At 43.3% G+C, this 15,790-nt stretch overlaps 1 protein-coding gene across 3 annotated transcripts in view; it reads left to right on the top strand.

The window, feature by feature from the left end:
- Window positions 1-15,213, top strand: part of DDX24 (DEAD (Asp-Glu-Ala-Asp) box helicase 24) — a 25,444-nt gene extending 10,231 nt beyond the window's left edge. For 2 of the 3 annotated variants that reach the window (XM_012655214.1, XM_012655212.1), the window contains 7 exons: window positions 4,848-5,393; window positions 6,062-6,215; window positions 6,510-7,025; window positions 9,160-9,235; window positions 11,376-11,564; window positions 12,997-13,126; window positions 14,668-15,213. In XM_012655214.1, the coding sequence (XP_012510668.1) occupies window positions 4,848-5,393; window positions 6,062-6,215; window positions 6,510-7,025; window positions 9,160-9,235; window positions 11,376-11,564; window positions 12,997-13,126; window positions 14,668-14,936 (1,880 nt within the window). In that variant the 3' untranslated portion in view covers window positions 14,937-15,213. The remainder of the gene's footprint in view (window positions 1-4,847; window positions 5,394-6,061; window positions 6,216-6,509; window positions 7,026-9,159; window positions 9,236-11,375; window positions 11,565-12,996; window positions 13,127-14,667) is intronic. The other variant, XM_012655213.1, reaches the window with a different exon arrangement.
- Window positions 15,214-15,790: the final 577 nt, after the last annotated feature.

The following is a 15,790-nucleotide window of genomic DNA, read 5'->3' on the forward strand; positions in this document are numbered from 1 at the left end:
ATCAATATCTCACTATCTTCGTTATAGTAACTTTATAATAAGTCTTAAAGTCAGGTAGTATAAGTCTTCCAACTTTTCTTTTTAAGTCATTTTGGCTATTCTAGGTATTAGGTCCAGAGCCGAGAGGGGGAGGTGGGGAGAGAGAAAGAGAAAGAGAGAGAGAGAGAGAGAGAGAGAGACACGAAGTCTCACGTGTAGCAAAATGTTGTTTATTTTGAGCATCTGGGTGCAGAAGAGTGGAGGCCAAAAAAACGTCCACCCCAGGAAGGGGAGAGTGGTGGGTTTTATAGAGGGTTTTTCCTGGGGGAGTAAGTAACTGAGCCAGAACAGCCGCTTATAGTAAGTTCTTTTTCAAACAACCAGCTCCTAGGACCCTTGCCCCAGTCACATCCATCCTGCAGCTCTGGCCTCATTTTTATCAGGCAAGATAGGGAGGGATAAACTTCATCCTTATCAGGAGGGAAAAGGAAAGGCAAGCTCCCCTTTTGCATTCCATTCCTTTATCTCCCTAGGGGTCTGGCAAAGGCTACTTGCCTAATACTAGGCCTTCGCATTCCCATATGAATTTTAGAATCAGTTTATCAATTTCTACAAAAAAGGAAGCTGGTATTTGGATTGGGATTGCATTGATTACGGAGCAAATTGAGAACAGATGACGTTTTAACAATATTGAATTTTCTAATCCATGAATGTAACATATCTCTGCATTTTTTTGGGTCTTTAACTTTTCTCAGCAATGTTTTGTAATTTTTGTATATAGATTTTTCACATCTTTTGTTAGATTTATCCTTAAGCATTTTATATTTTTAATGCTATTGTAAATGGTAATTTAAAATTTTATGTTTCCAATTGTTGCTAATAAATAGAAATATGATGGATTTTTGTATGTTGATCTTGTATCCTACAACTTGGTCTCACCAAGTAGTTTTCTGAGGATTCCGTGGTATTTTCTACAAAGATGATCATATTATCCATTCTGGATGCCTTTTATTTTTCTTATTAGAGTGGCTAAAACCTCTAGTACAATTTTGAATTAAAGTGGTAGAGTGGGCATTATTACTTTGTTAGTGATCTTTAGGGGAAAACATTCATTCAGTCTTTCACCATTAAGTCTGATGTTAACCGACAGTTTTTGTAGATGCTGTTTATCAGGCTGAAGAAATTCTCTTATATTTCTAGTTTGCTGAAAGTTTTTATCAGGAATGGATGTTGGATTTTTTCCAGTTGCTTTTTACTGCATATATTGAGGTATGTTAATTTCATATCTGAAAATCAGTGTAATTCATTCTATCAATTACATTGTTTTTCAGATGTGAAACTAACATTCCTGGGATAAACTGAACTTCGTCAGAGTGTGTTATTCTATTTATATATTGTTGAATTTGGTTTGCTAAAATATTGTTGAGAATTTTTGAATTTGTGTTCGTGGGATATTGGTCTGTAGTTTCTTGTAATGTAACAGAGGGAATTACCTGGGAAAAATGGCAAAAATATTTTCTGTCTCTTTAAAACATCATCCACGCCTTTTAGAGAACTAAAGCCTGCATCCCTACCTCAGGCCAGTGGTTGGGAGGGGACAGGGTAGGTCTTTTGTTTATTTGTGCTACAGGAGATGGGCCAGCGGGAACTGGTAAAGGGAGATCCTAGGCGGAGGGCAGAGATGGGATGATCAGAATGATCAATTCGTTGAACAGTAATTATCTGAAGCTTAGAACCCATCCTTTAAAAGCTCTGTATTTCTGTGAATGTGCAGGAAAAATTTGGATTTTGAGATGAGAAGGTCTACCATTTTTCTTCCTTTGCCGGCAAAGTAAACTGTCTTTCCGTCCTCCTCAAACAGCTTGTGCTCGTCTTCTTCTTTGGCCTCGTGGACAAGTGCCGAATTTTTGGTAACAATAATGTCTTTGGTTTTGGAATCAGTAACACTGGCCTCAGAATGACTTATAAAATATTCTCTTCAGTTTTCTGAAAGAGTTTGTATAGGATTGGTATTTTTGTCTTCCTTACGTATTTGGTAGAATTCATATGGGCCTGAACTTTCCTTTGTAGGAAGGGTTTTAACTACATATTTACTTTCTTCAATGTATTAGAGATATTTGTGTTATTTATTTTTCCTTGAGTAAAATGTTTTCTACGTGCAGTTCTGTTAGTTTTGTTTCATGTATTTTGATAATCTGTTATTAGCATAAATGTTTTGTGGATTAGAGCATTAGATTATTATTATATCTTGTAAATGGATTGGCTCTTTTTCATTATAAAATGGACATCTTTATCCCCGGTGATGTTCTTCGTTCTAAATTCTACTTTGTCTGGTATTATTGTAGCCATTCCAGTTTTATTTTGATTACTGTTACCATGCTGTGTTTGTCCATACTTTTACTTTTCACCTATCTATGTCTTTATATTTAAGACATATTTCTTATAGACAGCATATAAGAAAGCATTGCTGTTTAACCTGACAATCTGTCTTTTAATTGAGGTCATTTACATGACAATGGTTGGGATTAAGTGTTGTTTTGCTTTTAGTTTTCTATTTGGCCCAGCTGTTCTTTGTTCCCTTTTTCTTTCTTTGGGATTGAAATTATGTGTGTTTACTATTAAGCTATGCCTCTACCCACAGAATACTCCTGATCTCAAATGTGTGGGGGTTTTCCCATACCAGTAACCAGTTCTGCAACGCTCTGTATACCAACCAGGTGTTCTACAATTCCATTCAATTCTGACACTTACCTATCTGTAGTTAGTGTCATTCGTCATAGGTTAAGGGCTTAGTCCCACAAGATTGTCCCCATTACTGATGCTAATCACAAATACTGGGCTTCAGGTACTTCTGATCGACTGGCTACAAATTGGGAGTTCCCACAACACTGTCCTTGGGTTCAATAATTTGCTATAATGGCTCACAGAACTCAGGAAAACACTTCACTTACGTTTGCTACTTTATAATAATCAAGGATATAACTTAGGAACAGCTAGATGGCAGAGATGCTTAGGGCAAGATATTGGGAGGAGGCAGGGCGTGGAGTTTCCATCATGCCCTCTCGGTGTGCCACCCATGATGTGTTCACCAACCTGGCAGCTCTCTGAACCCCATTGTTTAGGAGCTTCCATAATACAGGTATGATTTATTAAATCATTGGCCCATTAATGATTGAGCTTAATTTCACCTCACTTTTCTTCCTGGACATTGAGAGACAGAAGCAGCTGAAAGTTCCAGCCCTCTGATCACATGGTTTGTTCCTGTGGCAACTAGCCCCCATCCTGAAGCTGTCTAGGGACACTAGGTGGCAGTCATCTCATTAATATACAAAAGGTTACTCTTATTACTACAGATATTCTTAGAGTCTTATAAGGTCTTAGGTCTTGTATCAGGAACTAAGGGCAAAGACCAATATTATAAGAAGATGCTCCTATCACTCAGGAAGTTACAAGGATTTTAGAAGCTCTGTGTCAGGAAATGGGAGCAGAGACCAAATATATATTCACAGATACTGTTTTATGTCCTTTATTGTCTTATTAGCTATAATTCTTTTTTATGTCTCTTTAGTGATTACTTTGGGGTTCATAGTATATATCTTTAACTTATCATAGTTTACCTTCAAGCAATATACTAGGTCACATGTAGTATAAGAACCTTACAAGAGTATTTTTCCATTTCTCTCTTCCTTTGTGCTTTTTGTTGTGTACTTTATTTCTATATGTGTTAGAAATCCCAACTTACATTTTATTGTGCTTTAAACAATTATTTTTTAAAGAGGTTTAAATAATAAACAGCTTTTTATGTTTACCTATGTAGTTACCATTTCTGGTGCTCTGCATTCCTTTGTGTAGAACTGGATTTTCATCTGATATCATCTTTTCTTTTGCATAAAAGATTTTCTTTAATATTTCTTGTAGTCCAGATCTTCTGCTGGTAAATTATTTCAGCTTTTGTATGCTTTATTTCACATTTGTTCTAAGAGAGATTTTTGCTGGGCATAGTGTTAATAGATTGTCAGATTTTTTTTCAGGTTTTCAAATAAAAATATTGCTACACTGTCTTCTGGTTTTCATTGTTTCTGATTAAAAGTCTGCTGTTTTTCTTATCTGAAGTTTGTGGTTCTATTTTTGCTCTCTTTTTTCCTTGTAGTTCTTGCTTATGGTACCGCATTTCTTTATGTGGTTACAGAGCTGCTTATTTCCTTTGAAAATTATTTGTGAAAATTCTTCAAGACCTATAGTAAAGATTTCTTCCTCCAGAGAACACTTATTTGCTTCTGGCTAGGGCGTTATCACTTTGGAACTATTTCAGAATCTCAGTTTGAGATGTCTTGTTTTGTTTGTTTGTTTGTTTGTTTTGACTACCCAAATGATATGAATTTGGGCTCCATATACATTCAAAGGCCAGTTTGAAAATACTCAGACATAGACAAAAGTATTTAAATTTTCTGAAAAACTAAGAAAATTTTCTTTTACTTTCTTCTTCCTCACCAGAGAAAGGTCTTGGGAAAGTATTGTATAGATTTCATTTCCCACCCCCCAATATATTGTTTCTTCACGATCACAAAACACACACAAAACTTGCCCTTTATTTCTTTATGGTTTCATTGCTTGGGTGTTTATAGTTCATCATTGGTGACCTTGGGCCTCAATGTCAGTCTCCTACACTTTTCCTCAGGCTCCTAATTGCGTGTTCCCTCCAGTTGCAATGCTACGGGGGAACCGGTACAGAGTGGAAGAGCTTTGGATTGGTCAGGGTGACACTTGGCTATTTTAGGGTCCCTTATTCTGTGTAAAAGAAAGAATTCCAGACCAAAGTATGTGCATCTGTTGATTCATATGTATTTGTTTTGTTTTTTACTTCTAAGGAAGTGGGAAAACTCTTGCCTTTGCCATCCCAATGATTCATGCAGTGTTGCAGTGGCAGAAGAGGGAGCCTGCCCCTGTTCCAGGTAACACTGAAGCACCACCCGGAGAGACCAGAACTGAGGACAGAGCTGAGACTGGATCACCAAACAAGGCTGGAACTGAGTCTGGAGTGTTGCCTGATGAGACCAGAATTGAGAGTAAAGCACTGCCCAGTGAGACTGGAACTGAGGCTGGAGTGTTGCCCAGCAAGGCCAGAGCCAAGACCAGAGGCACCGTTTCAGACCAGGCGTTGCTCTTCTGTGATGATGATGCTGGTGAAGGGCCTTCTTCCCTCATCAAGGAGAAGACTGTTCCCAAACAGAATGAGGACAAAGAGGAAAAGCTTGATCAAGAGCAGACTGGAAAGTTAAAACAAGAGTCAGATGGCAAAAGTGCCACCTATAGAGCATATCCAAAGCGTCCTCTGCTTGGACTGGTTCTGACTCCCACTCGAGAGCTGGCTGTCCAGGTCAAACAACACATTGATGCTGTGGCCAGGTTTACAGGTAAGGTTTAGTTCCAGTTAATAAACATTTTTTGAGGAAATCCTAAAAGGCATTAGAACTTTATTCTCTTGGGGAATTCCTTTGGGGAAGGGCTGCATAGTGGGAATTTTACTTTTATAATAAAAGCAGGAATTGATTACCAAGTTCTTACTATGCAAGGCACATTGCTAAGCACCTTACCTACATGATCCTATGTATTCATTCCAGTAACACTGGTTACTGTGCGAAGTCTTCCACCAGAGAGGAAAACAGAACACTGAGCGTTAGAGGAGCTTCAGATTAACTCTAATTGAAGGGAATGGGAAGGCTTTCCTTGGGGAGGTGTGTTACAGCTGTAGGTAACATCCTTCCCAGCATTGCGGTGCCCCACTGCTCAGCTTTCCCAGAGCTTTGCCTGGGTTCAAATCCAGCCCTTCTATTGTGGTTGGAGGGGAAGGAGTAGAAAGAAATGAAGTTAGGGAAGTAGACAGGGCCCAAATTACAGAAGACTTGCTAAGCTTTCCAGGAGTGGCACCAATAATCCTGCCAGGCCAGCTTTTTCAGCACCCCTTGGAAGCAGGGAGCTGTGCTGGTGACTGTCTCTGCTAATTTGGGGGCACCTGTGCCCTGTAAGAAAGTAAGCAGTGAGACTGTGAATAACTCTGTCCCTGATGTTTTCTGTCCCATAGGAATTAAAACTGCTATTTTGGTTGGTGGAATGTCCACACAGAAACAGCAGAGGATGCTGAACCGCTGTCCTGAGATTGTGATAGCCACTCCAGGCCGGCTGTGGGAACTAGTTAAAGAAAAGCACTCTCATTTGAGCAACCTTCGGCAGCTCAGGTGATAAATGGTACCTCTCCTTTCCCCCTCATCCCTTTTTCTGAAATGAACCTCAGGTGACATAGTGTGTTGAAGGCCTTCTTCCCATCACAAAATGCCATGGTGTGGTGTTATCCAGACCCAAGCCTTTAGAAAGCCGAACATGCATGAGGGATATTAGTTGAAGCCCTGTTGGTGGTGGTCATAGTGGCGTACGGGTAGGTGTGGGTATGGTTGGGGTGGGAGTAGGGTGTGCTGTGTATGATTCTTCCTACCTGCCACTAACCAATGATATGGGTCTGTCTGGATCTGCAGGTGCCTGGTAGTGGATGAGGCTGACCGGATGGTTGAGAAAGGCCATTTTGCTGAGCTCTCACAGCTGCTAGAGATGCTCAATGATTCCCAATACAACCCAAAGAGACAAACACTTGTTTTTTCTGCCACACTGACCCTGATTCATCAAGCTCCTGCTAGAATCCTTCATAAGAAGCACACCAAGAAAATGGACAAAACTGCCAAACTTGACCTCCTTGTGCAGAAGATTGGCATGAGAGGCAAGCCCAAGGTCATTGACCTCACAAGGAAGGAGGCCACGGTGGAGACACTAACAGAGACCAAGATTCATTGTGAGACTGATGAGAAAGACTTCTACCTATACTACTTCCTGATGCAGTATCCAGGCCGCAGCTTAGTGTTTGCCAACAGCATCTCCTGCATCAAACGCCTCTCTGGGCTTCTCAAAGTTCTGGATATCATGCCTCTGACCCTGCATGCCTGTATGCACCAGAAGCAGAGGCTCAGAAACCTGGAACAGTTTGCCCATCTGGAAGAGTAAGTCAGGCCTACCCTGTAGCCACCGGGCTAAGGGGCCGGGTTGGTGGGGAAATGGTGGGAAAGCTACCTTTTGTCACAGGTGTCATGGGGGGCCTTATAGGTAGATGGTAGCTTTTTTCCACCCCCTCCACAGCATTTGGCAAGGTCACCCCCATTTACTGGATTTGGTTGCTGTTAGTGCCCTACAGAAACTTAATTAATAATGAATAATGGTGATAATACCTATTATTAATTGAATACTTAGACAATAGATTAAGTCCTATGCTGGCACTTTGGATATATTATCACTTTTAGTCACTCACCTAACATCCCTAAGAAGCAGAACAGATGCATGGCTAAGAGCACAGAATCTAGAACCAGAATGCCTGAGATGAGTTCCTGGCTCTGTCATTTCATAGCTGGTCAAATTATTTCACTACTCTGTGCTTCAATTTTCTCATTATAGGGATACTAATAGAAGCTACCTCATAGAGTTGTTACCATGATTAAGTGATGGTGAATTCATGCACGTAAAAATGTTTGGAACAGTCTCTGGCTCATAGTATGGGATTGCTAAATGTTAGCATTAATAACTACTAGTCCTACTACTACTACTACTTATTATCTCTGTACTCATCTTATAGATGAAAAAAGAGGTCTAGAAAAGCCAGTCAGCTTGCCCAAGGTTTCTCAGCCTGAAAGTGGCAGAGCTGGGCCTCAGGCAAGTCTGTCAGACCCCAGAGCCCATGCTATGCCTTCCCATCTGCCTTTGGACCAGACTGGCATTCAGGGAACAGGGTGTAGATTGTCAAGATGAGGGACTGGGAAGTTGAGGCAGACTATAAATTGGCTTTCGCCCAGCAGTGTTTTGTCAGGTCACAGGTTGCATGCTTTCTAGAGCAAGTGTTTGGTTTGCCTCGTTTTGAACATTGGTAAGTAGTGTGAGTGGTTTACTGGGATTAGCTTAGAGCAGGGCTTGGCAGACTATAGCCCACATGCCACATCTTGCTTGCTGCCTGCTGTTTTTTTGTTCGGTTGTTTTTTTAAGACATGGGGTCTTGCCATGTTGCCCAGGCTGGACTTGAACTCCTGGGCTCAAGCAAACCTCCTGCCTCAGCCTCCCAAGTAGCTGGGACTATAGGCACATGCCACTGCCCCTTGCTGCTGCTGCCTGTTTTAATAGTAAAGTTTTATTGCAACATAGCAAGACCCATTTATGTATTGTTTATAGGTGCCTTTGCACTGAAATGGCAAAGTTGAATAGTTGCCATAGAGACCATACTGTTTACAAAGCTGGAAATTTGCTATCTGGCTCTTTATAGAGAAAGTTTGCTGACCCTGACTTAGAGCAGTAGTTTGATGTTTTACAAACTTGAATTTGCATCACATTCTCTAGCCCTAGCTCAGAAATATAGGGAGTTGGGACACTGAAGGGCCAGACCGTTAAGTTTTTAAGACATGCTTCAAGTGCTTTTGACTTTCCTTGTACCATACATTAAGAAACATCACCTAACACATATTTATGTAGTGCTTGCTATGAACCAGGCATTGTTCTAGGTGCTGGTAATACAATAGTGAGTAATGCAGAGTCCTGGCTGATGAAGTGCACAGTGTATCTTGTGGTGCTAAGTGCTAACCAGTTGAGTAGGGGATGGGGAAAGGAGGCTGGGTAGACATCTTTGATAAGGTGAGATTTGAGCAGAGAGCCAAAGAAAGAAATGAAGTGAGTCAGGTGGATATCTGAGGGAAGACCCTTTAAGGCCTAAGGAGTAGTAAGCACAAAGGCTTGGAAGCGAGAGCGTACTTGGCATGTTTGGGGAAAAGCAAAGAAGTTTGTGTGACTGGGTGGGGGACAGTGAGTGGGAGGGTGCTAGGAGAAGAGAGCACTGACCCAGAATATGTATAGCCTCATTTAATCCACTGGAGGGCATATTTTATGACTGCAGGATATGGCATGTTGGTTGGGATCAGTGAGACCTAGGTTTGGATCCAGACTCCACAGCTGAATAGCCATGTACATACCTTGGGAAGTTAATCTCTCCAAGGGTGTTTATAAGGACTGTAGTGTTTAGAGTACTTAGCATTTTGTAAGAGTTTGATTAATGATAGCTATTAGTTGTAATTATTAATGAGTTTTCTCTCTCTACCATAGCTGTGTTCTCTTGGCAACAGATGTGGCAGCTCGGGGTCTGGATATTCCTACAGTTCAGCATGTGATTCATTACCAGGTAAGGGCATCTGGGAATTTATAGACATCTGCCTGCATTGAATGGGTGCAAAGGTTGGGGGAGGGAGGAGTAATTGTTGGTCCCAAGGCCTCCTGCAACAGAGAATACCACTGGCATCTCGTGCCCACTGTTGCCATTTTTATAACATGGCTGAGATTTAGTTTCCAAAAACTTTGTTGGCATTGTCTGATTTAAGTAGCCCTTCTTGCCTGCCACTTGCTGTCAGCAGGTTAGAGTCTTAGTTTCTTCTATGAAGTGAGCATCCGTTAAGTGTGTAAAGTGATTGCCCTGTAGAGAAGACAAGTGTGGTAGTTATGACCTCTGGGCTCACATCCCAGCTGTGTAATCTTGAACAAGTTATTTAATCTGTCTTTGTCTCAGTTTTCTCATTTGTTAAATGGCAGTTATTAAGAGTATCTACTTCTTAGGGTTCTTATTAAGGTAAAATAAGTTAATAGGTATAAAGAGCTTAGGAAGCCACCTGGCACATTGTAAGCACTTACTAAATGTTACTGTTGACAGTAGCAATACTATTAGTGCAAGCACCTAGTAAATATTAGCATAGAGTTGTGGTTAGCAATATGGATTCCGGCAGCCAGACTACCGGGGTTTGAATCCCCAGTCTGCTGCTTCGTAGTTGGTTAGGTTTAGGCAAGTTATTTCATATCTCTGGTTTCAGTGTCATTGTTTGTAAACTGGAAGTAATAATACTACCCACCCCATAGGGATATCATGAGCATTAAATTGAGCTGATGCTGATGAAGCACACAGCACAGCGTAAGTACTCAGTAAATGGTAGCTATTATGGCATTATTAATATTTTCCCCCTTTAATTCTTTGTGCTTTTGAAAATCTTTTAAGGTGTCAATTTCAGTTTAGCAAATTTCTTCTCTTTTTGGGTAAGAGGCTGGGTCAGCCTTTGTGGAAATATCAAGATGAATCAAATACAGTCCCAGCCCCTAAAAAGCATCAGATCCGGTAGAGGAAGTGAGATGACCACAGCCATAATTTACAACAGAAGATACCAGAAAGTTACAAAATGTAATGGGAAAAAGATAACTTCTAGTTTAGGAGGTTGGCGAATGCTTTCTAAAAGATGTTTTGCATTTAAGGATGGAGAGGATTTGGACATGTAGAGGTAGGAAAGGAAGGAAAGAAATGGGGAATGTACAGGGTCAATTGGCTTAGAGTGAGAAGAGGGGATGATGGAAGAGGAGTAGTTGCTGAGGCTGGAGAGGTGAGTTGGGAGCAAGTCATTGAAGGCCCTGAGTGTTAGGTCAAGGAGTTGGGCCTTTATCCTGTGAGTGAAAAATGGCAAATAGATCTCATTTCTAGAACTATTATGAACAGTTCACAGTGGCTGCTTAGAGTACTATATTGAAAAAAAATACAGAGATGTTATCTGGGTTCAGTGGAGAAGACTGTTGTGCTTCATTAATGGTATATGTCACGGGCGTGGTGGGGTGGTGTCAGCACCCATGCCACGTTACCTGTGGATGGTATATATTAGAGTAGAGGCAGTTTAGCCAGGCGTTAGTGTGGTCGCTGGAACTTGGCTGCTTTGCTTTGAATTCTTGTTCCCCACTTAGTTGGGTAACCTAGGGGGAGTTGTTTAACCTCTGTTTTAGTTTCTTGATTTAAAAATACGGATAATCATAAAGCATCTAGTTCGTATTATTGTGTGAGCAAGAAATAAATGGGATAATACATGCAGAGTGCTTAGAATTGTCTGGTGCAATGTAGTCACTCAGTAAATGTTGGTTATGATTACCACTGTCAATTATCCATGCAGAGTTAATGAAGACCAATGGAGTTTCTGTAGCTAGAGGGAATATTGTGGTCAGAGCTGAGACTTAGGAAGATGACACTGGCAGCTCTGGGCTGGGGCCGAGGGAGTTGAGAGGACTAGAAAGAAAATAAGAAGTTACTGCCATGGTCCAGCCGAATGGTTCTGAGAACCTGAACCAGGGTAGGGACCATGAGAGGGCAGAACCTGCAGAGTGAGTGTGGGACTAAGAGGGCAGGGCTAGATTGGTCCACGATGCTAGAGAGGTTTCTACCTGCCTTGGGGATGTGGCCCTGAGGAGAAGAGCAGTTTGGTGATGGCCATGTACTGACCTCCCAGTTCCTCCTTTGGTAGGTCCCTCGCACCTCAGAGATTTATGTCCACCGAAGTGGTCGAACTGCTCGAGCCACCAACGAAGGCCTCAGCCTGATGCTCATTGGGCCTGAGGATGTGATCAACTTTAAGAAGATTTACAAAACCCTCAAGAAAGATGAGGACATCCCACTATTTCCCGTGCAGACAAAGTACATGGATGCAGTCAAGGTAAAAAGGAAAGTTAAAACCCCAGTGCTGACCAGCCTGAGCAAAAGCGAGACCCCCATCTCTACAAAAATAGAAAAATTAGCCAGGTGTAGTGGTGTGCACCTGTAGTCCCAGCTATTTGGGAGGCTGAGACAGGAGGATTGCTTAAGCTCAGGAGTTTGAGGTTATAGTGAGCTATGGTGATGCCACTGCACTCTAGCCAGGGTGACACAGTGAGACTGTGTCAAAAAAAAAAAAAAAAAAAAAACCCAGTGCTAATGAGAGGATTGGGCTGCCCTTGGGAACTAAGGAACGATAGTTCAGCCAACAGCTGAAACAGGGATCTTCGTAAAAAGAATTGGGAGCAGGAGAAGGGAGAAGGAGAGAAAGGGAGAAGGAAGAAAAGGAGAATGATCAAAGATGTGAGGCATGTTCTCCCTGAACCGTTTCTTTGCTGTCTGGCCCTGAAGTCTCCCCAGGACTCCCCTTAATGGACAGTGCAGTTGGCACCACTGCCTAGAAAGCCCATCAGAGGATTGTGGGACAGTGGAGTTAATGTGTGTCACTGAGGCAGATGGTACAGGTTTGGCACATCCCTGAAGCAGGCGTCAGTAAATCCTGCCTTTGGGGTTTTCTTTTAATTCAGCGGGCATTCATCAAGTGCATGCTGCTTACTGTGGGTCCCGGTGTGTCAGGGACCAAAGCAAGGTGGGTTCTCCTCTCCAAAGGTTCACCAGCTTGTGAGCAAGCCAAGCCCGTGCTAAAGTTCAGGTACTAATGGAGCACGTGGAACTAGTGGGCTTGGGGTTATACTGGGAGGACAAGAGGTTTTATCCAGGCCAGCTGCAGGCAGAGATGTGGAAGTGTGCAGAGGAGATGGAATTCTGGGAATTGAGGGAGCAAAAGCATGGCATGACATCCAGGACTGTTGGCCCCTCTGGCTTGAAAGGAATATTAGTTACATGGTGGGAGATGAGGATGGAAAGGTAGAGGTCATAGAGAATTCCCGCTAGTACAGAGGACTAGGAGCTGCCCAGGCTTCCTGTGGCTCCTTTTCCCCACATCAAAAGATCTTTTCCACTTTCTCTGGGCATCCTACCACTGCAGTCTAACCCCAAAACCCATTAGAGGGAGAGTTGAAATGTTTTACCTCAGTTCAGCTTTGGTATCTGGGGGAAAAGTTCACTTTGGACATCTATAGGTTGGCATCAGACCAGGATGGGTTTTCAAAGGGTGGGACAGTTGTTTGGGTTTATTGTTGGAATAGCTGGCACTTGTGATTACGTGCACACACACATGTAACCATTGCCCTCCGGGCTTTTCTCAGGAAAAGGACAAATGCATTTCACTGACCACTGATCTTAAGAGCTTTTTAAAAACACAACTCAAGTGAGACTTTTCTTCCCAGAGGCCTGAGCCTTGTATCAGATGAATATTTTCTGTTTTCCCCCAGGAGCGAATCCGTTTAGCTCGGCAGATTGAGAAAGCTGAATATCGGAACTTTCAGGCTTGTCTGCACAACTCTTGGATTGAGCAGGCAGCAGCTGCCCTCGAGATTGAGCTGGAAGAAGAGATGTATAAGGGTAAATCTTTGATCTGGATGGAACTGAGGAAAGATACATTGTTTTTCTTTTTTTCCCCTTAACTTATCTTGTGGGAGCCATCCCTGTCACTGTGGGTCCTGTCAAAAATCAGCAAGATGCCCTTTCATTCTTTGCTGACAGGCTCTACTCCCAGGTGAGCCCAATGCCCTTGGCCTTTGTGTCCTCTGTCTTGCCTGTCTCTGTCTGGAGCCCTCACCTGCCTCCCTCTTACGTGGACAGGCCATGGAGTACAGTGGTGAACAGGCTCTCTAGCCAGACTACCTGTGTTTTGAATGCCAGCCCATTCCTTTAACTGGCTGTGTGACTAAGTGAAGTTATTTAACCTCTCTGTTGTATCTCAGTTTCTTCAGCCATAAAATCTAGGTAATAAACTACCCACCTCATGGGATTGTTGTGAACATAATTAAGGAGTGTAAAGTACTTACAACAGTGCCTGGCAAATGGAAAGTATTTGATACATTATAAATTATTATTTATCATCACTGTTGTCACTATTGCACTTGCTTGCCAAGCTGACAGATCATTTCCATATCATTATCTCATGTGATCTTCTCCATAGTTTATGACATGAACAGAGCAGGAATTTATTATCCTTTTACATGTGGAAACTAGAGGCTCACAGAGGGAAGCAATTTGTGCAAGGAAACAGCTCTACCACTGGGCATTTCCTGGGCCCCAACTCTGCACTTGGGCCAGAAGCTAAGGATTCGGGGATGAATCTGCACGGTCCCTGCATAGGAAAGTTCTTGAATCTAAGAATTGGCAGAACCACATCTAGAACTGATGACACCAAAGTCCTGGCCAGTGCTCCTTCCACCCCACCAAGCATGCAGCTCAGCTGAGGTGTTGGCATTTCAGTGTCGGTGTCAACAAATTCAGAGGCAAACTTATTGTTGTCTGCTTGGTGTGGAAGCTGGAAGCCAAACCTGTGGGCTTGAGGACAGTGAGCTAGTCCTCCTGGTAGCTCAGGGTCAGGTCTGGGCCTGAACATGTGGAGGCCCTGGCTTCCCTTCCCAAGCACAGGCTGGGATGGAGCCCCGTCTGTGCCCGCCTCTGCAGCTGCAGTCACAGCAGCGGTGGTGAGGTGTGAGAGAGCTGGGCTGCAAAGAGGGACTCACTGTCTCCTGAGGGGTTTGCAGACCCCAGGTGGGCAGTAAGTGGGTAGATCATAGGAAGAAAAGTGGTCTTTAGTCAGGGGTTCTGGTCTCTGACAGCTGGCTCTGCGACTGTAGACCTCTCCCTCTATAAGCCTAAGCTGCCTCATCTCTAAAATGAAGATAATTCCAGTCTTAGAGGGTTTTCTTGAGGAGTAAAGGACAAAGTGGTCCTGCGTATCCCTCCATATGGATAGAAATGAGTTGTTTACAGTTCCTGTCAAGCCACCACTAGCTTCTGCAGAGAACTTTTAAACCTTGCCTCCCAAAAGTAGTTCTAAAACATTTTACATTGCAGTATTCATCACGGGAAACAAAAAGTTTCTACAAACCATAATAAATATCTTTTTTGTGTTGTGTTTTGAGGAGGAAAAGCTGACCAGCAAGAAGAGCGTCGGAGACAGAAGCAGATGAAGGTCCTGAAGAAGGAGCTGCGGCACCTGCTCTCCCAGCCGTTGTTTACAGAAGGCCTGAAAACCAAGTATCCGACTCAGTCTGGCAAGCTGCCCCAGCTTGTGTTTGCCCCAAGGAATGGCAAGTCTGCTCTGAGCTGTCTTTCCAAACAGAAGAAGAAGACAAAGAAGCCAAAAGAGCAGCAGCAGGAACAGCCACAGCCAAGTACAAGTGCAAATTAACTGCCCCGGTCAAGTGTGTTGTGACTGCACAGTGGTGTCTGTTCTCTGGTTATACGTGAAAACCTCCTTTCCACTTGTGCGTTTCACTCCACAATCAACCCCAGTTAGAAAACGTTCCCTCTCTTCCACCTTACCCCCGTAGCGGGAGAGACCTCATGCAGATGTGCATTGTTTGACATAAGAATCCTATGCAGCAGCTTAATATTTGTGTATTCCAGTGTCTACAAGCTTCTTGTGTGTTCAGCTTGATTTCTGAAATTAAAAACAATCGCCAGAGCCAGTGTGTCATCCTGCGTGTTTTAGCTAGAAGGTGGGGTGGTGATGCAGTTTGTTTCATCATTAACTTAGTGCTTCCCCTGGGCCGGCACAGGGCTAGGCCTCTGACAGGGCAGGAACGGTGTCACAGGCCTTTGGCTGCAGGCCAGCATTGGAGTGTGGATGGAGCGGCAGGCGGGAGTCACTAAGGAACATTGCGGCTGGGTCCTCGGCACGCTTTCCTGCTCTCCCCCATGGCAGCACCCTAATAGTTCCCTAGCTCTCCCCACTTGTTCCTGACCGTTGTGTGAGCCACCCTGGGAGGTGGGCAGGGAAGTTTTTGGGCTTCCTTCACACAGAGCCAACAGTAACAGTGGCTTGGGATCTGGCCCAAGCCTTGTCTCTACTCCCCTTCTCTGTGACAGAACAGGCTCCTGCCCACCTTGTACCGCTTCTCTTGTCCCGAGCCTTTGTGTAAAAGAGGCTTTTCCCTGGGCCTGGATTGTCTTTTGCCTTCTCCATCCTGGATACTGCCACGGTCCACCAGTCCTTAGCCCCCGGGAGGGGGCAGTGCTCCTCCTGTGGGCTCCCTTGGTGCC

The sequence above is a fragment of the Propithecus coquereli genome, unplaced genomic scaffold (assembly GCF_000956105.1).
Source record: "Propithecus coquereli isolate 6110/MARCELLA unplaced genomic scaffold, Pcoq_1.0 Scaffold468, whole genome shotgun sequence".
Taxonomy (NCBI): Eukaryota; Metazoa; Chordata; class Mammalia; order Primates; family Indriidae; genus Propithecus; species Propithecus coquereli.